The sequence below is a fragment of the Molothrus ater genome, chromosome 5 (genome assembly GCF_012460135.2).
Source record: "Molothrus ater isolate BHLD 08-10-18 breed brown headed cowbird chromosome 5, BPBGC_Mater_1.1, whole genome shotgun sequence".
NCBI classification, from domain to species: domain Eukaryota; kingdom Metazoa; phylum Chordata; class Aves; order Passeriformes; family Icteridae; genus Molothrus; species Molothrus ater.
The window spans coordinates 20,088,008-20,110,324 of NC_050482.2; the positions used below are offsets into that span (position 1 = coordinate 20,088,008).

Below are 22,317 nucleotides of genomic sequence, written 5' to 3' on the forward strand. Positions count from 1 at the left end.
CAGACATTGCTGACATGACAGAAAAAAACAGCCCAGATTGACTTATCTAGTGAAAATGTTTTGCTTGTGCTAATGGCCCATGTCTCTTCCACAGTTTTACAATGTAGAAGAGGCACTTTCTTTTGTCAAGCACTGTAAAAGAGACAGACATCTGCCATTAACCAAGTATTTTGACTGGAAATTTGGATTACTATTCTGCGACATGCTAAAGGCCTCGACTGCTATTAATTTTAATAGACACCTAAAAATATAGAATTGAATTTGTAGCACTGTTGTGGCTATCAGTATTTATTCAGGAAAAAAAGCAGTTACACATTTTTATTATTTTGAATGAAGCTGTCTACATTTAAAAATGCTCAAATAATGCAGCATTTAAACTATTTATTAATAAATTGTAATTATATTAAAGTGTATATGAAAGCAAATTATACCAGATGTGTACTTTTCTGTTCATAGCACCAAAAAATGGTGTTATCACTGTTAGTACAGCTCTTTGCTATAGAGAAGTTGGGAACCAATTAAGATGAAAAAGGATCTGAGTAATGCATAGTTTACCTATTATGAACAGAAAAGTCAAATTATGAATTTAAAAAGCTGAAGATCTAAACAAATAAATAAAAATAAAAAATCTCTCTTTTGTAGAGATTTTTTATTTGATGAAAATACTTTTTTTCCAGTAAGTTATGGGTGTTAATTTTTATTTCCACACCTGGTTACATGATTTATTAGCAGAAATGTTTAGCTATTAATAATTTGTAGGTGGATCTACTGTAAAATATCTGTCTTGGATATTAGGCTAAAATAAGTATGTTCATAATAGTGTATCATCTAGAATTACTGATGCTTGATTGAAATACATTTCTTCAGAAACTATAGCTTTTTGTGCTTATACTGAGAGGTAGCACACTTAGACAATGCATCACACATAATTTACATGGTTATAATTAAAGGTTAGGTTACTAATCCTAGCACCTTTGAAACCAAAGACAACCCCCTACTGATTCCTCCTTAGCTGCCTTCTTTACTCTGAACTACTAGTAAAATTACAGTATCTGTTTAAATAAGAAGAAAAAAAAAGACAGCATGCAAGGTCTCAGGAACTAAAAATGTATTTAACACAACTGTCAGTTTTTCTTCTCATGCTTTGTTGCCATATGGGTTTTTTTTTTCCCAGCAAATGTGGCTTCTCTGTATCCCTTACCTCACCTCAAGGCAGAGGAACTGAATACCTAACCAGGCTGACTTAGGCCTGATGATAGCTTCCCTTTGACAGGTGCTCCATGTATTTCTTGGGAAGTTAGAGCCTGCAGTAAGAGTCCCATCCTTGCTAAATCTATGCAGGTATGTCTGCAGGGCACAGCTTCACACAGCTCCTCCTGCTCCCATTTTGCAGTGAACGACTTCACAAAGTTGTTTAACCCGAGGAGAGGCAGGTCTAGGCTGAGCCAACTGCACAGGCCTTTGTCCTGTAATTTTATTAAATTAATCAAATTCCTCTTTGTCTCCAATGATATTCTTTTGTAATACTTCTCTCATCTGGTTGCTATCTGAAAGTAGGTGGCAAGATCCCAGATGAAAGAAGCATGTGGAGCATGGTATGACATGCAGATTTCTAAATGGTATGAAACATAAAGTAAGAAAGAGTATTTGGTCTCTCAATTATTTAGATGTTTTTCTCTGTGTTTTTTTCAGGGACTGTCTCACAACCTACAAGAAAGCCTGATTCATCTTAAAACCTGACCCAGCATTGTTTCTTGCCAGGCTTCCCAGGGAGGAGGTCATTTATGAGCCCTGTGGAGCTGTGCTTTAAAGTATATTTTAGTCTCTCAAAGGCATCCAACTATCTTTTGATGCTCTGCTTTTGGAGAGCTGACTTTTGGTAGAGTCAAGGGCTGAAGAATTGTCACCAGTTTCAAGAGAAAAACATGCCTAAATGCTTTTGATGGATGCCCATGACAGTAGTGGGTCCAAGGGTGGTGTGAAGCGAGATCATTATCCATAATTCAGTAATTTTGGATAGCCATCTTCTGTCAGGAACCATTTATGGGAGCTTGTGATTCTCTTCTGGAAGTGTCTTGGTTCAAGTGGGTCAAATTTCTTACCCTGTACTATTTTCAGTGTCATAATTTATTAAGAAATTTACCAATTTAAGATCCTTTTCACTCCTGGGTCACTTTTAAGTAAGGGACAGTGCTTCAGTTCAGGCTCAATTATTTTCATGTTCTTCATGAGCAGATGAGCAGATGTTACCTTTTAACTTGGTTTGACAGGAAGCCTTTATAATTTTAATTTTAGCGGGAGTCTTGCAGAACAGTTATTAAAAGTGAGCATGCAGAGTATGTTGCCATTGGCTGGAGAGTGCTACAGGTCAGCAGATGTGGGCAGAAGCATGACCTGCCTGCAGCACCCATGTTGCTGTGCCATAAATTCTCTTTTTTTTTTTTTTTTTTTTTTTTTTGCAAACAGCTGCTCATTTCATGGGGAAAAAACCATGAGGCAAATATACACACAGATTGATTTTGTGAACACAGTAAACTGTTTTACTGTTGCCACACTATCTAAACCTTCAGATTGCACAAAAACTGGTGGCTCAGCATTTCTGTTTGGAGTGATATATGTCTGTAGAGGGTGTTTGAACAAAGACTGACTAAAGTGAAAAAAAAATATTATCATGGCAATTCCAGTGCCTGCATACAGTTAGAGATCTCAAAATCTGGAGTCCAGCTACTGCTCTTTGAGACTTCTGAAGAAAGCCGTGTGGTGGTTCCCTTAGCCACAGGCTGCATTTATTGTTCCTGGATATGAGCAAGGGACACCTGCTGATGGACCCTGATAAGAGGAGCAGCGGCTGGAGGCTCCCTCCCTGCCCACCTCTGAGCCCTCTCCTTTGACTGTTACCAGGGAGACAGACAGAGATTAACCAGGAGCCACCCATCAGAGCCCAGTTAGAAACAGGATTGAAATTTTCTTCAAAGAAAGCAGGGGGTTGAGAGCAAATTTGCAGATGTAGGGATTTTTGGTTTTAATCTAAACATTTGTTGCAATATTTGGCTGGAGTCATTTTTAACTGGAGTCAATTGCAGAGATGCAAGGCTCCCAGACAAAGGTCAAAGCTTGTAACCATGTAAGGAGGCAGGGGAGAGGTGGTCCTTGTTCTGATGAAAGCTTTGCTGAACTAACATCTTTAATCTGCAGTGCAGGATTTACTTCGTAACATTTCCTTTGCTTTATTAAAAAAATAATTAGGCCACATGTGGTGTCTGTGAAACAGCAGAGACAAAGTCATGGATGCCTTTGAATGCCTTTGAAAAGGCCTCATTAATTTTTTTGTCACAATAGTTTTAGCATTGGTTCAATTTTTAAAGCACAGAAATACTATATTTCCTTATAAATCTGTAATGGAAATTGTTACAGGCTCACTGCTTTGGCATGCTCAGCACTGCCCTTTCTACTGTCAGTTGATTAACTGAGAGGAAAGTTTGTTTTAATAGTCAAAGAGAAATTCGATGCTTTGGGTGACCCAAACTTATTTTCTGACTCTGCCACATTTCTTCTGGAAGCTTTAACCCTGCTGCACTGTCCTCCTGCACCCACAGATTGTCCTGGTTAACAATGATGAGGGGATGCTGGAGTTGAACACGTTCAAATATGAAGTGTTCAGATGCTACAAGAGTGGGGAGAGGGCATGTAAATACCCACACAGATCCCAGGAGTATCACTCAGAGCACAAGGGTGTTGAATACTGCACAAAAACTGGGTAAGTAGCATTTCAAGTCAGTCAGGGCCAAAAGGACACAGGAAGATGAGGTGCCTTCTAACCAGCTAGGAGCTAACACAGGCATACAACTCTGAGCTTTGACATCACCATATTCATCACCCCTTTCAGCTTCTGGAGGTCCTGCCCAGCAAGGTTTTGTCAATGCAGAGCAGGACAATTTGTGTGAGGTGATTTTAGAGGAAGAACTGAAATCCAGCACTGACTTACTAGAGGCACACTCACAAAATTGCCTTTAGGCTATGTCCTGGGTGCTGCATGTCAGGGCCTTGTGGTGAACACCACATTGGTTAAATGCTGTGTGAAGCTGTTTGCTTTCAAGGTGGCTGAAAATAGGAAAGAAATGCTGGCACAGTTGTTGTTAAGAAAGTGGATTTTTGTTTTTCAGCCATAAAAACCATGGCCGGATCAATAGTGTTGTTGGTTTTGCTCCAGGGGTAAGCAAATTCCAAACAATGGCTTTCAGGTGGGAGCAAAATACAGTCTGTCTGAATTTAGGGTTTTACTCAATTGATTGTGTACCAGATGAGCACCTTCTCCCTACAGCCAGTAGTAAAAGCCATTCTTCTCTGTTCTCCCCCAGGTAAAAAAATTAAATGTTTAGGGTACTTTTATTCCTTGGTATTGGTTTGCTACATTGGCTAATATATTTCTTTTTAGTCTTGAGACAGTTATACCAGATTTCAATTTTGTTTTGCTCTGATTTAATTTTGTGAAAGGACTATTTGACAAATGGAGTATCATGTATTTCAGGCACAGAAAAGCTCCTCTTTTCTTTTAGACTTAAGCAGCTTTTGCAGTCTTTGGCAACTGGGCTGATGCTGGTTTTCCCCTCTATCAAATTTCTATCATAGCTGAGTCCCCTGTCATGTACTGTCACAAACAGCTCCAAATGAAATAAAAAGTGAAGTTAAACACAGAGCTCACTGAATTGTTTCTAATCCTCTGTGAATATAAAGGAATACAAGTAGACTCGAACTCTTTCCTAGGGAGAAAGGGGAACAGCTCCAAGTAAACATTACCCCCAGCTATGTGTAGTCCATTGAGAAAGTAAACATCGTCACCTTGTCTATTCGCCCTCCCCGATTCTTTCTTTGTCTGCGGTCTGTAGCCAACTAGTGATCATCAAGATAAGACAAAGACCGCGTCTGGCCTGTAGCTGCCACTGGAGATAGCTCTATCAGTTAAACAAGTAAGCCCCGGGAGAGTGCTCTGCTGACTCCAGCACGCCTGGAGCCCATCCCTTTTAAGTCGCCTGGCAGCATTTCACATTTAACTTGTGTGCATCCCAGGCACCCGCAGGAAATGCTCTTGGCATCTGACCTTTTCACAACACACGGCAGGCCAGGCTTGATGCACTTTCACACCATGGGAAGCAGCAGATCTGAAGGCCCTGTTTAAAAGGAAAACTTCAGCCTAAATACTTTGTTGAATAAGCAACATTTAAATAATTTCTGTAACGTTTCACAAATACACAGATGTGCTTCAAATATCTGAATCAGGTATAATGGCCAAATCTTCTCTAAGCAAGATTCCCTTTGGCATTTGCATAACATTTTTCTTGAATAATGTAGATTCACAAAATTATTCATAGATTAATAAAATCATTAAGGTTGGAAAGGACCTTTAAGACCACCAAGTCCATCCATAAACCTACAACTGCAAAGTCCCACCACACCACATCCCTAAATGTCACATCTACATGTCTTTTGAATGCTCCCCGGCAAGATGACCCAACCACTGCCCTGGGCAGCCTGTTGCAACGCCTGATAACTCTTTCCACAAAGACATATTTCCTCATATCCAATGTAACCTACTCTGGCACACCTTGATAGTACAATGCAATCTCATTCCAGACCCTGAATAAGTATTTAAATCTAAATAATCAAAGCAAGTATTCCTGTTGCAAATGTTCTTGGTGAAACCAAAGACTTACCAAGAAATAGTCAAAGTAACATCCTGGACATGAATTTGAGCTTCTGATCATTAGAATCTTGGCAGCTTTTTTTTTTTTTTTTTTTTTTTTTTACAAATTTCTGTCCAAACCAGGATTCATATTGTTTTTAAGAGTGTAGAATGGAATTTTAAAATTTCAAAAAGAAAATGTATTTTCTTGATAAATCCTAGCTTTAGGTTTCTATGTTAGTGTAGTTTTGGAAAGAGATTTATTATTTTGGGTTTTCTAACTAAAAACATTTGCAAATTTTTTAATTCAAGTCCAGAGGTGTGTACTGAACTCTATTCAAAACAAAGAGGTGTGTCCTGAACTCTAATGCGTATATCGACAATATTCAAAAACTTCTTGGGATTCTGAGAAAATGTATTTTTAACTGTGCCAATTACAAATTACAGGAGTAACTGCTTCACAAATCAGTGTGTCCAGGATATGGTACATAATTTTTACCTGACAGCTATACAAATATTTTATGGGAATAGTTCTTTTCTGTTCTGCACTATGTGCTCAAAGGCTAAGGATTATCACTGACAGCATGAATGTTTTTTTTTCACTCTCCCTATTTTAGATATTACCTTACCCATACCTTTTGGACAAGGATGACCTCAAAAGGGAGCCTTTTGAAGCCTTTAAGGCACCTTCCTATCCTGACAAAAGACACACTTGCTATTGTAGCTGCAACTAATCTACTTTTTTCAGTGTTCCTCATATATCAAGGAACTCAAAACATTTTTCAAGGTTCAATGAATGAAGAAACTGGCCTTACGTGTAACCTGCTTTGACTACAAATGCTTAGCCAAATCACACCTCTGTGTGAGGAGTGAAGAATTCAAGAGACAGCAGGAGGGCAGCACTGTGGCAGACAGCTGGCAGGTCCATGCCAGGCATTAGGTGGATCATCATGGGCAGGTCTAGATTTCAAATGTGATAATGGCTTCACACACACTACTTTTTCATTTGAACCTTTATGATTTGCTCTCTCTTATCATGCAGGGACGGTATCTTTGTAAATACTGTTTAAGTCTTTTTTCTGTCTGAGAAGACATGTAGAACAGTTTTGTAAAAGTAAGTAGATTCTGCATCTTGTATTCTTATTGAATCTTTTTATATGCACTTTAATGGTGAATGCATAGGGCTTTCCTGTAACACTGATGCTGGGCCTGCAAAATCTGTAAAACCTCAGCAATTGTTCCTTTAAAGACAATTCATATTGCCACAACCATTCCCACAGCAAGCCTGAGATTTACAGAATCAACCACTTCAACCCCTCCCCTCTGTTTTGTGAGACAGCCCCATTGGTATTCATGAAAGGCTTTAAATTCTCTGCAAAGGGGGAGAATTCAATTTGAAAGAACCCAAAAACCAAACAAACCACAGATCAGTCTTTAAAAAGAGAAAGCATAGATGCAATATGCTATACAAAAAGATAGGGAAGAAAAAATATCTTCTCTTTCTCTGAGCCTTGGGGCAGATGGCAGACTCCTTCCTTCTCTCTGTGATGGCTTATGTTGCACACTTGCCTCTGTTGACATCAAAGACATTTGGTTTCTATTACCCTATCTCGAAGAGAAATTCACTGATAAAGGAGTCTCCACCCTCATGATTAAACTCTATTTGGATTTCAATACCTGGGCAGAGCCCCTGAGCCAGCAGGCCAGGATTAGAGGGCCCAGACTTCAGACTTCAGCATCCATTTGCTAATCTGGGAGCAGACTGTGGGGCCTGCCTGTGGAATGTTATGTCACTTGGTCTTCACAGCCCTTTACCTTCATTCCAGGGCAAACATTTCCTTCCAGTGGAGCTCCTGGGAAGTGAAATGGGTGAATTCATCCTAAATAGCTACACAACAAGAAGAGCTGAGTAAATGAGAAAAAATGTAGAGCAATCATTTAGAAATAGCTCAAAATCAAACAGTACCTAAATGATCTCTAAAACTATGGTTTACTTCTAATTAGTATATGAAGCTCAGGGAGGCACAACCAGAGAACAATTAAATTTACAGTTAGACAGGAGAGGCTGATGGTTTTTTTGGTCTTAGGATCCATTTTCATTCTCTAAATAGCATTAAGGGTTTCATGCTGGTTGCAGTGATCAAAGATTGATAACTGTCTCCACAGGAGGCTCCTTTCATTATGGAAACCATAGAGGAGCAAATAGTTTAGAGGGGAAAGTATTTTGAAATTAGACTGGAGCATCCAGAGAAAAAGGATTTGTCATTGCAGCTCTAGTTTCCCACCATAAATGGTGCATGTTTGCCTGACAGCTTCCTCAGCTCTCTTCCTTTGCTCTTACATCTGTCTGATAAAAGCTATTGCCACTCCCCATAAGCCTTGTTACATCTACATCTCTACTACAGCATTGCTAATGGTAAATGTATTGGGACAGGAGATCTTTGAATTGTTTGGTGAGAGAGCAAACTACTTTTAGAAACATCCACAGAAAATGCTATGTGTTTCTCTTCATGCTGAGTAGCATTTTTCTCCCTGATATTCTAGCAAAATGAAACAGAGGTACTGGAGTTACTGACAGACAGGTTCTGTACCTAAGGAAGGCAAAGACAGTTTCCATAATCCATGACTATGGAAGGCAATATTCTTACCATGGAAGGCAATATTCTGCCTGTTTTGCTTATGCTGAGTGTTAGAATACAGCCTATTGATGTCAGTGTCTTATGGCAGACCCTTATGTGAGCAGAACTGACAAAGGTGGCCAGCATACACAGACCACTCTTTCGCTCTTTTTGGTGCATTATCTTTCACAACATTCTATAAAATGTTTGGTTTTGGTCCATGATGTTGAAAAAGCATTCAGTAAGGGAGGTACTTTCCCTGCCATAGGGTTGGCTCAATAAAGCAACCTCATCCTAATATCTTGGCTTCAGCAAGGGATGCTGCAGATGCATATGCCAATCTTTGGGAGGGAACAAACAACTTGTGTCCCTGTGCTTATTGAAGTCCTGACACAGCAATTCTGTCCCAACACTCCAGTGGGAGAAGCCAGCTTGGGTCCATGGCCACACGTGTGAGGACATTCACTTGGCTACTTAGCTGTATTTGATTTTCTTGGTTGTAATACTGCTTGAGTAAATAAAACTAACACAGAAAAATGAAGGGAATTAGTGCATCAAATTCTGCCGACTTCCAAGTTTTCATTTTCCTCTTTTCTAAGAGAAAAGGACCATTTGTTGTAGAGGCCTTTCACAAGCAGCCCTACTGTCATGCCCATGTTTACTAAGGTCTAACATGAAGAGAGAGATTTAGTCTTCTTTAAAACTCCTAGCTGATCACAAAGGATGTATGAACCTGATGATGTCACAACACCATATTAGAGAAGATTTTATTAACCCTAAAGAGCCCTCAGGCATCCACTGGTATGAATTTGATAAATTAAGGCAAGCCAGAGTGTGGAACACAACAATGCTCTCTGCTTGCTCAGCTCAGCTCCTCAGCCTTCCCTGGAGCATCTTCTCATGGGAAGTCATGCTTACCCCACTGCTAAGATCTGAGGTTACAGCATAAAGGGAATTTTCCCTGTACATAAATAATTTACATCTCAAATCACTCTAATGATACCAAACACTGGTTATGGAAAGCAATTCAAAAGCTGGAAGACACACAGCAAGTTCATAACATTAATCATATCAAATCCAGGTGATCAAAACCACTAATCCAGCCATAAAGCATAAGAGGCCATAAAACCCATTGAGAAACCTAAGGAAACATAGTTAATGTTCTGTTTTAAAGACTTGCAATGGCAATACTTAGTAGAAAAAGTAATTATAGTGAGCTGTTCATTAAAAGAATCACACTCATTTCATCGAGTCTCCAAATATTCACTCATTTTTGTATGGCCATAGTTTCACATCTGTTCTGGAAAATTCAGCAATTTGAATACAAAGCATTACCAGAGTGCTTGAAAGCCATATGGGGAGTCATGCTTGAAGTCTGTAAGGTGACATGAGACCTAGAGTTTATATGTGTGCCTGGTGACCTAGCCCTCCCACTCTGCCAGCAGGCAGGACTTGATCTCAGTGTTCACAACATTCTCACTGCTGTGGTTTTACTTTTCTGATGAGTCTGATTGTTTATTTACAATATTAGTAATGCCTTCAAAAAAATCTTCCTGCATTGTATTTTCTTTCTTTAAAGGAAATCTGTGCCCTGTTGCAGAAATTTTCTTTCCTAATAATTACCTTTTGCACTAATGCATCATGTATGAAAAACTTCATTAATGATGTTGTCATGATACTTAGTCCAAATGGAGACTCACAGCAACTTAAGAGTAGCTTTGCTAACAGCACAGAAATACGCATTCATTCCATTTATTATGGAGCACTGCCAACAAATCTCTTCAACTTGACCCGAATTTAATGTGAACCACTATATCTAGGTCAGATGGCAGGGGGCACCTGGGGACAGCCCCAGCCCTGGGTGTAGGGCACCTCCCTGGGGATGGGGACAGGCCAGACCGTGACATCAGCCTGCGAGTGGAGGTGGTTTGGTGGGACCCACAGCGGGGACACGGCTGCAGGGCAGTGAGAGCTGCAGCTCAGGCAGGGCCAAGGCAGGAGCCTCTGCTGGAAGCAACTCCCCCCATCAGGGTTTGCCCCCACAGTGCCTGGGAGCCTCCCCCCAAGGTCACTATGGGGAAGGGGCCACCTTTGGCTGCAGTGGCTCTGAGCTGGCCCCCAGTCTCAGCAGCCCAAGCATCGTGACCTCCTGCAGATGCTCTCATAACCCTCACAGCAGAGCTCCCCATCAGGCTTTCCCAAACAAGCCCCTCACAAAGGCTGCATTGTTACTCTTGCATGGCTGGAGAACAACAGACAAGAGATGACATATGCACCCATCAGTTTGGCTGAGCACAATTTTCCAGGCACTGCTGGCTCTGTGGCCATGACAGTGCTAGTAAATGAACCACGCCTGCAGCACTTTGCCGGATCTATGGCTTTAGAGAAAACTTGAGTGAATGTTTTTCTGATTACATTTCGTGGCTGTGGTTTTTTTCTCCTTACAGTAGAGCACTACCATCTCTATGAAAACTAAAAGTCAAACTTGGCTCAAACCCAAAAATGTAAGGAGTTCCTTAGGAACAGCAAAATGTCTGGGTACATGCCAAAGTTGTACTACTTGTCAGCAGGAATTATCATGTATAAATGGGACTTTAAAAATGCCTAAAAAAACCTGCCATGGCCCAGGCCCCTGTGGCCCATGGTTTTCAAGGCAGTACAATTTTACTGTTATCAGCTGTGATATAGCAATGCAATAGTAATAGTGATTTTTCCATTAGGATCAGACTGAAGTGGATTAGGGGTTGGTACCACAAGTATCACTCTGACAAGAACCTCACAGCTGCTGGCACCATGCAAACACAGCAAGAGACTTTACCTGCTCCCCAGGAGCATGTGCTCCCAGGACATTGCAGGGAAAAACCAAAAACATTCTCAAACAGGACCTGAGCAATTCCATTCTTTGCATTTCATTTGTTTCACTGGCAGTCTATTTTGCTTCTGAAAGGTAAAAGCATATTCAAAATGCTTCAATGAAGGTGTAAGAGCTGAATGCCTGGATCACTCTTAACTTTGCTGGGAAATACACCTCATTGCTTACTCATGAAGCAGACCACAATGTAGAAAACTCCTGTTAAGAGAAGTAACAAGGGTAAGCATAAAGGAGCTCCCATCACAGAGTAAAACAGCAGCAGATAAAAATGATGAATCATTAAAACAGGTTCCTTGTCCCTGCTCACCTCCTAGTGGGATGCTGTTCCTGGTAGCTAAAAAGCATACATCAGTCCCATGCCTCAGAGCTGCAGATGGCTGCTAGATGAAAATACAATTTTCAGACATTTCTACTCCACAGGCTACAAAGGATCTGTGCACAAGAGCTGCTCATTAAGTGTTACTCCAAAAGTTTCAAAGAGTGTCTGTATGATGGCAGTCCTCCTCCCTTGATCTTTCTCCAACTCAGGCTTCTGAATTCTTATGAAGACTTAGGAGGAGATTTTAAATGCTGCTGTGCATTAAACTGCTTCTGGTATTGTTTGGCTTATACAACCAGTTGCCACCAGTATATGCAGGAGATAGAGAATTAATCAGCAGAGACAGCAGGTGTTTTGAGCCCCTATTCTTTTCTGTGGTCCCTGCAGGGACCGTCAAAATACATGGCTATTTTATACCAAGATCCAGTGAATGATAGCATCTAACAGATGCTTCATCCTTTGAGAACTTTAGCTGTAACAGACCAGAAGCATCTGGTATTCACTTCTGAACAGCAGATCAGAAAGTAGGAAACTCAAAGAATCCCACCCAGCTCATATGCCCAGTAATTCCCAATTGAGATCAAAGTGCATCTTCTGAGCACATTTTGCAGGACACATTAGCATGCACCTCAGTAATATCCTATTTTAAAAAAAAGAAAATAATCAAGAAAGGAAGGTGTGAACCCCATCTAGCCCACAGTAACACATTATCAAAAACCAACATTTGGTGAGTCTTCAATGCAACAAAAACTAATACTTAAAGGGACAATCTTGCTCTAAAATAGTCAGGGAGCATGTGAGCCCCATACACCTATTGGAACTTTGTCCAACTCAAAGATATATATGCTTGATGACCATCAGTCTGACTCTGGCTTTTAAAATCAGGCTGAGAGATGCAACTGCATTTAAAAACCAAAAATCCTGTCCTTAAGAGCAAAGCAGAGATGTCTGGTAAAATCCAAGAAGCTGTTAAGAATAATTTGGTGACAGTAGTACAGTCAGATCAGCTCTGTGGCAACTCTGGGTTCAGAAAATGGGAGAAAGATTAGCATCTGTGGTCTGACTAACTTCCAAAAGAAATTGTATCAGCAGCTATTTATTACATGAAATGTACCTACAATACTAGTTTCATACAGATCCCTTTACCGAAAATAATATTTTCAGTATTGGTTGTGCATCTGGGAATACATATGAGGAAAATAAGACCATTATTGTGTAAAAAACAAACTCACAACCTTTATTTGTCACATTTCATGTACATGCAGAATGTATTTACATTTCTCTTTTAAGGCAAACAGAAATTGGGTTCTTATACCTGAGTTGCTTAGCACCAGTAAGAATAGCAAATAAAAACTTAGGAACTGTTGTCTCTCCTTTTGGAGAAGCAGCTGCAAAGTATTTCTGCTTTCACCTCACAGTTCTTTTAATGATCTCTACTGCCACTTGGAGCCATTTCTGCAGAATTCAATCTCTTCACAGAAACTTCTTGACCAAATTGATGTTGGCTTTGCCATTTGCTGACAGCACAGCAGTACATCTGTTTTTGCTGACATATGCATCAAGGTCTTCAGTTACTTTAAGAGTTCTGTATTTCTCCACTACCAAGAAAAGCTAACACTATATTTTTATGTTTTTCTCATGTCTGCTGGCTGCTTCTCCAATGCTAGGTAAAAATTAAGGGAGGGAAAAGTTCACCTCAGCCAGTGGAAGATTTTAGGGCTTGACTTTGTGGTAATGCCCACTGAAGGGTTAGCTTTTAGGGAAGAAAATGCAAAGCAGTTTTTCAATTAAAAAAAATGCTCTCTCCTAGTCTGACTAACATTTGAGCCATCTGCATTATCTCCAGACTTTAGGCATTTGCTAGAATTTAGGATGTTGAAATCCATTTAAAATACAGAGGCAGCATTTTCAAGTAAGTGTTTGACATTTTTCATTTCCCATTGACTCAGTCTATCAACACCACTAATTCCAAGAGGCACTTTTCTACCACGACTTTTAAGAAGACCAAAGAACACAATCCTAAGGAACAACATCTATCCTGTAAAAAATAAAAGTTTCTATGTAACACAGAAGTGTAGACCAAGCAGAAAGCCATAGTGCAAAATGGAGTATGATTCTTAAGTATGCCTTCCTCTGTGAGAAACCTGTAGTTTGGAAAAATATTTTGATTCAATATACATTCTCTCCTTTTTATTAATGAATTCCTGAAACTGTCATTTTTAATGACTTGTCAAATACATGAATTTAAGTTTTCTCTTACTATTTAGTTTCTCTAGGTGTCCACCTCAGCTAATCAACTCTCATCACAAACAATTTTTAAACAAATGCTAATATTTACAGGTGTTTAACTCATTGAAAGAAACAGAGTAACTGTGCCTTTATTAAACTTATGGTTTATATTGGATATTAAAGCAAAAAAAAAACTCCAAGTAGTTTCTTCTTTTTTCCAGTTACTACCTGCTAGGATCAAATGTCTTCTTTCACATTCATTTCACTCAGTAGTAACACACCCACAGTGTATTACATTGGAAATAACCCACATCCAAACAGTCAACTGTGAAGATACTACCTTTAAGAAAGACAAGCAATTTCACACAGAAATTCTTCCCAAAGGTCTGCCAGTTCTTTTTCCCACCTCTCAGAGACCCTTACAAACAAAGCACCCAGGAAAATACAATAACAGGACAGTAAGAGGAACTCAGGAAGCACCTAACCTATGTATCCCATCAGAAAGCTGACTCCTTCTGCTAAGGTACCTCTCCACAAAAGGTCTGAATGTTTTTCAACGTAAGATGAGTTTAAATCAGTAAAAAAGGGAATAATTATTACTCTTCACCTGGTAGCAGCTTTGTACACTGTAAAAAAAAACAGCTTGCTGCAGGTATTCCTGATGAAGTCTATCATTTTGGTCCTCATTTCATTTCCTATAAAGTGACCCACATGCAGCTTTATTTTTAAAATCAGCACTGCTGATTGTCTGAGATAATTTCAATATTAAGATGGAAAATTCAGGAAAATCTGAAGAAATTCTCCCTGTAAATCCTTGATCTCTAGTCTACTATACAAAGAAAATGCACTGTATTTAGGGAAAAATATTATACAGTGATTATATATCCAGTGACTGTTCACCTAGCAAGTTTATGAAATCTTGTCCTGCTATGCTGGTTACTTTGAAAAAAATCTAGGACATCAACAATTCTGAGGTTCTCTTCCACTCACACAGGACAGGGGATGCAGGTACTCACTCACTCTGCTACCCACTGCAGTCCCTGAGGTAACAGGAGATGATTAGCCTTCCCAGGCATCTCAGCAAAGTGAAATATTCCACAGGAAGTCACATGAATACCCCTTGCATTCAAGACGGTTTAGTGGCCTTGGAGAGCAGTCACAGCACATCAGACAAGTGTGTTCTCAGCTTGCCTGGGGTGGTAACTTGCTCTCTTCAGATGTCTGAGTTGAAGAATTAATCCTGCTCTTTTGAGGTTGGCACCAGGTTATTGCAGTCTGAGTCCTTTTGTGCAGAAGGAAGAAGTTTGTAGACAGAAATAAGTTTCTGGATATTTTTGAAATGCTACGCCCAAAGGCACCAACTTCCACATGCAGAGTAAAGGACATTGTTACAGTGCAGATGAAACAGATTAATAGAGCTTATTTATAAGAAGTTTTATACACCTGAAATGTCACAAACATTTACAACTTCTCTGCCTTCCTCTGAGTTCTGAAAATACTGAGCCATTACACTGCTGTCTCCTTTGAGTCCAATGTCTGTGGTGGCTTGAAGTTCAGTATCTCTTTATATGTAATGCCTGCAAAACAACAGAATAGACATAGCATTGCTGTGGTCTAATCAGAAAAGGAGCTGCACAAACATGAATGAGCAAGGTGCAACCCCAGCATGGCTGGGCTCTGATCTAGCTCAGGAAGAGAGAGACCTCTTCAGGCAGAAAGAGAGGAAGAGTACAAAAAGTAAGGGAATCAAGCATGACTTTTTCACCATTTGAAGATTTGAAAAAGTAGCCCAATACTGAAATGATATAGGTGCTTTCAGAGGGATGTGAGCACTGACTTTTGAGTATAGTGGGCAATATCCTCAGCAAGAGTTACTGAGCACATTAGATTTAAGTTAGGGCCTCACTTAAAAGCCAAACTACAAACTTCTGACCTTAGATGAAAACAAGATTAGATTTAAGTCTCTGCTGACACAGATATGTTTTTTTTTCCCTCAGAGACTCTAACTTTCAGGCCAGCAACCACTGCAATCCTATAGAGGCAACAGTCACACAATCTCTTCACCTGCTCTATCCACCAAAAGGCAAGTTACAGAAATGGCTTATTTTCTATGTTCCAGAAGATGGGAGGACAGAAACATTAGGGAAATGGAGGATGGCCTCTGTTAGGAAGCAGAGAAGAAACCTTTAGAGATCCTTCCACAAGAACTCGGTAAGAGGAACACTGGTAGCATCAGTAGCATTTCTCTTAATACTGTCTATTTACCCTGTTTTATCAAAAGCAGAGGAGTTAATTAAGGGGGATAATTTTTATTTCTGCATGGCCTTTCAATCTGGTTAATTCTGAAAACATCACAAAATTAAACTCACGCTTCCACTCATCTAGTGGAAGATCCATGTTATCAAATGTGTCATCGTATTTCTCAGCTTCAATTTCTTCCTCAGGATCGTGAATTGGTTCAAAGTAAGGATGCACCAAAGCCTCAGCTGCTGTGACTCGCTTCTCTGCATCCAGCACCAGCATCTTCTCCAAAAGGTTTACAGCTATTGCACAGAAAACCAACAGTGTATTCAAATCACATACCTGATTCCACTTGTACACAGTAATACTGCCCTGGAGGTATTTCAAATAAATACATGGAGTAACAGAACAGAATCATTGCATGTCCATTTATAGCCAGTGAGGCCTCTTTGCATGACTGTTGTGAGCAAGCTGGGATGTGTACAAAGCCTGATGCAAGGCAGAGGTTCTCCCTTGCTTCTGTATACAATACAGAAAACGTCTCAGCTAATGACTCCTCAGCTTCTGGCTCCAGGACCACTGTGCCTGGGGCTTTCCCAGGTGTCTTAAACCACTGCCACTTATTGTGGTCCTAAGGTACATCACCCCCTGACAGCAGCTGAATGAACAGGTGAACAGGGAGTGAGAACTGCGCTCTGTGTCACCAAATCCAGACCAAGTACACTCTGAAGGTCACTAAGACAGGTCAGCTGTCCATACTCAGACTCTCAGGGCTAACTTTATCTGCTATGTGGTTTTGATCTCAGCCAAAACAACCCATTAAAGTTCTGCATGTTCCCCTTCGCTGGATTCTGGATTCATTCCATTGCTAGACTGTCAAAGTGGACTAGTGTAAACAGGTATGATGAATGATTCATTTATTTTCTGTTTTTCTATCCTGAAAGGATGTTCTTGGATTTAGAGCAGCTGAAAGGAAGTAGAGGCAGTGTGGGAAGTGATGCTTCACCCCAAGAAGTGTGGGACGCTTCAACTTCTGCTTGCCATGTTGCATATTCTCTTTAAACTGTTCCAGACCTGAAGCAGCCAGATGGCCACAGAAATGATAAAAGACATCCTAAGAACTAAATGGAAATGTGTAGCTTGCTGTAGCTACCCATCAGCTAACCATGTAGTAAGGATAAGAGCTGTTTCTTAATCAGACTTATTTGTACTGTATCTGAACCTAAAATTTTAACTTCAATTAAGAAAATTCAATTATCCTAATTAATATTCTAATAAAACTGGCTTGTTAGTGTTAGATCATTGGGGAATTGATAATGCTTAAGGAGAGTCATTTCAGAGCTCTGCCTGCCTCAGGTCATGTCACAGTTATGCACAGTTGGTAGGCTCTTCTGGCTGTTAAGATCTATGGAATCCAAGCCATTATTTCTCAGGAATGCACAGATGTTTCTCAGGATGTATTAATTCTATTACTAAAATGTCAGCTTTCCATTTTCTTGTATTTCAACTGCCAATCAGATTGGGCTTTCAGAATTGTAGTTCAAATACAGTACAGAAAAACTTTTATTACATTTACTTAATATGCTAGGGCTCTTGAGAAAACTGCTCAAACCAATAAGCAGGTACTAGATTGAAACCTAAAACACAACATACTAATTTTTTTTATGCTTCTAACAAACAACTGATTCCTGGCAGGGTTTAAACTTCAGTTTCAACAATCAAAATGATGAATTATGGAAAGCAAGAGACAGAATAGCCCAAGAACCACCACGTCCCCTGTCACATGACTGAATTACAATGCAGCTGCCTCCAATGCAAACACAAGAACAAGCTGCACACATACACACAAACAGCCTTACCCAAAGGATTCGCATACTTCAAGATGGATGCAAAATCTTTCTTCTGGACTTTTGGGAGGCTTTTGATATAATTTTTTGCCTTAAAAGAAACATGGATATTAAACTAGATCATTGCCACCTTTGTAATGAGACAACATTAACTATATGCTTAATACCTTTCTCAACAATATTTTGACAGCATGTTGTACAAATGCATTTTTTCTGATGATATTCACCTTCTTCCTGAATGGAATCTTTTTTAATCACTTTAAAACCATGATTTAGAAATTTTCATGTGAAGCTTTAATTATTAGTGCTCCATATTTAGTATATTTATTCAAATAAATATCTGTGAATTCTTTGAAAGAATGTCATACTGAGTTTACAGCAATATCTAGAAGTGAACCTTATACAGTAATTCCTTTACATTAAAACTGAACAGTTACATTAATGAATAAATTTAGGTTCTTTATAGGAAGGGCCTCAGGATTCTAGAAGGACGTTGACATAGGACAGGAAAGAGACATTTGCAAAAAACCGGGTTTTCTGAATATCTCTGTGCTTTTAGTACCTTTACAATAAAAGTTGCCATGTATCACCTCTGCTGTTTATATGGTACACACTGGAATCCTGAAATATTTAAATAATGTTCTGATAATTTTCTGTCATTCCATCCTCCATTTCCAGTAGTTATTGTGGGTGCACAAATGATGTCAAGGCAGAGAAGGACCATCAGGGGCCATATCAGTAGTCAATATGTATTACCTCAGCCTAAGAACTGAGCATGGCTCAAAGGAAAAATAAGACATGGAAAACCAACTGACAAATCAGAATACTCACATCTTGACTGTGCAATTTTTGAACAAAATCTTGCGTTGGTGTACCTGTTATTTTCATTATTTCTGTGAGTTGGTCCAGATCTGAATACCAGAAATAAGGAACAAATTCTTTCACTATTAGGAAAGTAAGCATCCTGCAAAAGTAATGCATTTCTTTGCTGTTGGAGAGTAATATAAAAATTTTAATTCAATGACTGAAGATTTATAAAAGATGAAAGTTCTCCATTTCTCTTAAAAAAGGCAAAGAAAATATCCTATAATTTGGGAACACATAATTGAATCATCTGCAAAATTTTCTAAAATCTTAAGGCTTGTTCTGTATTGTTTGGACAAAAATCAGTCCAAGAATATTAAGAGTATCTAAACAATCAACACATGTTTTGCATGCACTAAGAAAAAAATGGCTTTTCTCTTATCACAGAGCCTTCTACTTGATGATTTTGGATGTGATTTTAAGATCACCTCTACTGAAAAAAAATCAGGAATACAAGTTTTAATTGGCAGGTGTGCAAAAGTGGTACAGATATAAAATAATGATTTAATGAGAAAGTTGCAAGCCATTTTACTATTAATTTCAATTTATACTCATCTATTTTTGAACAGACTTACTGTATCACATAACAACCTCTCATAATTTTCTTACATCAGTATCATAAATTCACTGAAGGATACGATCATTTCCCTTGAACAGAGGTCTCCCTGTTATCATCTCAGCCATTATACAGCCCACAGACCAGATGTCAACTGAAAAAAAGACCAGGAGACACATTAACCTGTCTGTTTAAATGTACATAAAGTTTAATTTAAAACATATTTTAAATAAGTATAAAAATTACCTTCATAGCCTGTTATAAAATAAACGTGTGCCTTGCCAAGTATGATGAACAGCACAGGTAAAACTACCAGACTTTCTAATGAGCAAACTGGAGATAATCTCATAATATGCAGAATTAATTTCTCAGTAACAGGCATAGGAAGTAAATTTTCAGTACTTTCAAAAACTTCCATAGTGTTATTTGAATTCCCTCCATTTGCCATTTCTCCCTGTCTGTTCAAATTAAAATCAGCACACCTTTATAGGAGCACAAGAAGAGAGACCAGACTGTCCTGTCTGTATAATTTGAATAATTTTTTTCTAATAATCTTGGCACTTTCTGTTACTCTCAGAAAACATATATAAAAATCCCCAAACTCACAACCACATGATTACCTGCAATTTATCTACAAGGAAATGCTGCATAATTATACAGTCATTTCCACCTTCATTTCAGAAACAAAGCCTTGTGTATATCTCACCTGATCCAGTGAATGCTTTAGCTCTGTTAAGATAATTTTGAGGAGACACTGACCTGTCTGAGTATAATGCATCCAGTTAAGAATGACCTCTGGGGCTCTGTACCACCTTGTAACCACATAGCCAGTCATCTCACTGTCTGTATGCCTTGCCAATCCAAAATCCAGGATCTGTAGTGGAAGCACAAAGCACTTTAGATCAGATAGCTTGTTATCTAGTTCATACAGTTGTTTACAACTGTAAGAAAAAAACAAAACTGGAGCAATCTGCAGAGATTAGTTTATTTTTGTATCTTTTTCTCATTGAAGTGTCTTGTTCTCATTTTAAAAATCAAGCCAGAGGTAGCAGAGAGATTTGAATAATTTTTTTTCAAGTTACATACTTCTATGGCACCATCAAAAGCTGTAAGACCAGTAAAGAAAATAATAAATTATTCACTTATTAATTAAAAAGATACTGGACACATTTCATACAAAAAATTCCCTGACCACAGAATCACCACTGTATCAAGTTACAGCTAAAAGAACAGCACCCATTTTAAACAATGTCCACTGCTCTCATATCCCAGAAGGCACATTATTCAAGAGTGTGTTCCAACAATATTCTGAAGAAAGAAGGTATTGTTATTTCTACGTTATGAATAACTCACACAAGGGAAGACTTCCTCTAGGTCACATTGAAAACTGGCAACAAGAGTATGGAATTACCATCACTTAGTCCCATCAGGACTTCTCCAACCTCCAGCATCAATTACAGAAAAACCTTTTGAAACAAATGCAAGAACCGTGGAATTTTTTTTAAAGTGCTATGCACAATTCAGCTTATTTCTAAGATTCTCAGATATTTCTCTCTAGATACAGCAATCTGTACAGCAGCAAGATTAAAAATGAATGTTATGGCCTTTTGTCAACTTCTACAAAATCTGCCTTAAGAAGCACCTCCTGTACGGACCATCAGAAGATGCAGAAAACAGCAAGAAAATTCCATTCCTGGAACAACAATCAGCTTGTATTTATTGGAAAGCTCATGCTTCTAACAAGAGCAGGGAGGCATGGGTAAGTCAAGTTCTACTGAAGATAAACCACGGTGACACACAGGTGTCACAAACATGAAGCTTGCATGAGCAGCCACAGTTTGCCATGTGAATCACACTGCACATGTTTATTGATAGGGCAGGGGTTTTAAGAGGGACACCTGAGCATTCCTATGCCAAGAGTCATGTTTTTGTAATGCTCTCTGCAATTAAGCATTCTAAGATATTTCAGGAGAGTTTCATCATTCCCTGGCACTAACAGAAAAAGGAAAACTATTATTTTCATTCACAAATCAAGAATACAAAATGTTATGGCTTATCTTTATTGCCATACTGGAAATATCATTTCCATGTTTTCCTCATAACTGCTGATTACCAATCGATTTAAAAACAGGAACGGAATGCAAAGGGAGACTTTTTTTATTCATACCAATTAAGTGCACTTGATTGTGGCTGATTCTTTGGGTACTGAAGATTCACCAGATGCAATTTTTTTGTATATATAATTTTTTTATAAACCTTTATATATGGCTTTTATTGTACATATTCAGCACACGAATTTTCCCAGTATGACAGCAGGGAGGGTGGAAGAAAAAAAAAACCAGGCCAAATCCAGGTGTGGTACAGTCTATTCTGTCACAGTCTTTTAGGCATTTATCTACCAAGGCTTGTGACATGTAGAGTTGGAAACAGCTAAAATATAATTTGGTTTTGTAGATTTGTAGAAGTAGAAAACAACAGCAAGAATTTTTGTGTATTATGCTTTAACTTCATGATTTATTTTCATTTACATTTCATTAAGCTCAGGAACAAGGGTATCCTATTTGTACTTAACAAGGTACCATTTCAACAACTATCCTCATATAAAACTTTTATTCTCACACTCCAATCTTCAACTTTTCAGCTTGAACTTCCACAGCAATTTTCAGAGTATGTTTGAAAATCCTTCTTATAATTTGTGAATTATGAAACAATGACCCAATTTCCTTCAGCTCAAGGATAGGTCTCCTTTGACTCAGCAAACTTAATTTTCCTATTTTTTTTTCATTAACTAACAAAAATAACTTGAGACTACCGAAAGGGCAGTGATTTCCTCTCATACACCCTCCACTGTCACTTTTCTGATACCTATGTAGGAGTTGAGAGAAAAACAAGTATCAGAAAGCTCACTGGGAAAAAACTGATAGCTAATTAATTACCCTTCCAAGGAATTGTTCCAACTTGCCCCCAGTCTCATCATCACTGGAGCTGATACAAGGGAAGCTGCCGAGTGCACGGACATGGGGGAAAATGGTTGCACTATATCTGGCAACACGATCCTGTGCCTGCATAAACTGACTTTGAGAGCTGTGCA

General features: G+C 38.9%; 1 protein-coding gene across 5 annotated transcripts in view; it reads right to left on the minus strand.

Moving 5' to 3' along the window:
* Positions 1 to 12,697: 12,697 nt before the first annotated feature.
* Positions 12,698 to 22,317, minus strand: part of MAPK12 (mitogen-activated protein kinase 12) — a 33,956-nt gene continuing 24,336 nt past the window's right edge. For 2 of the 5 annotated variants that reach the window (XM_036400815.2, XM_036400818.2), the window contains 6 exons: positions 19,986 to 20,100; positions 19,309 to 19,380; positions 18,638 to 18,717; positions 17,819 to 17,897; positions 16,088 to 16,261; positions 12,698 to 15,295 (listed from right to left, as the gene is read on the minus strand). In XM_036400815.2, the coding sequence (XP_036256708.1) occupies positions 15,225 to 15,295; positions 16,088 to 16,261; positions 17,819 to 17,897; positions 18,638 to 18,717; positions 19,309 to 19,380; positions 19,986 to 20,100 (591 nt within the window). In that variant the 3' untranslated portion in view covers positions 12,698 to 15,224. The other 3 variants (XM_036400816.1, XM_036400814.1, XM_036400817.2) reach the window with 2 other exon arrangements.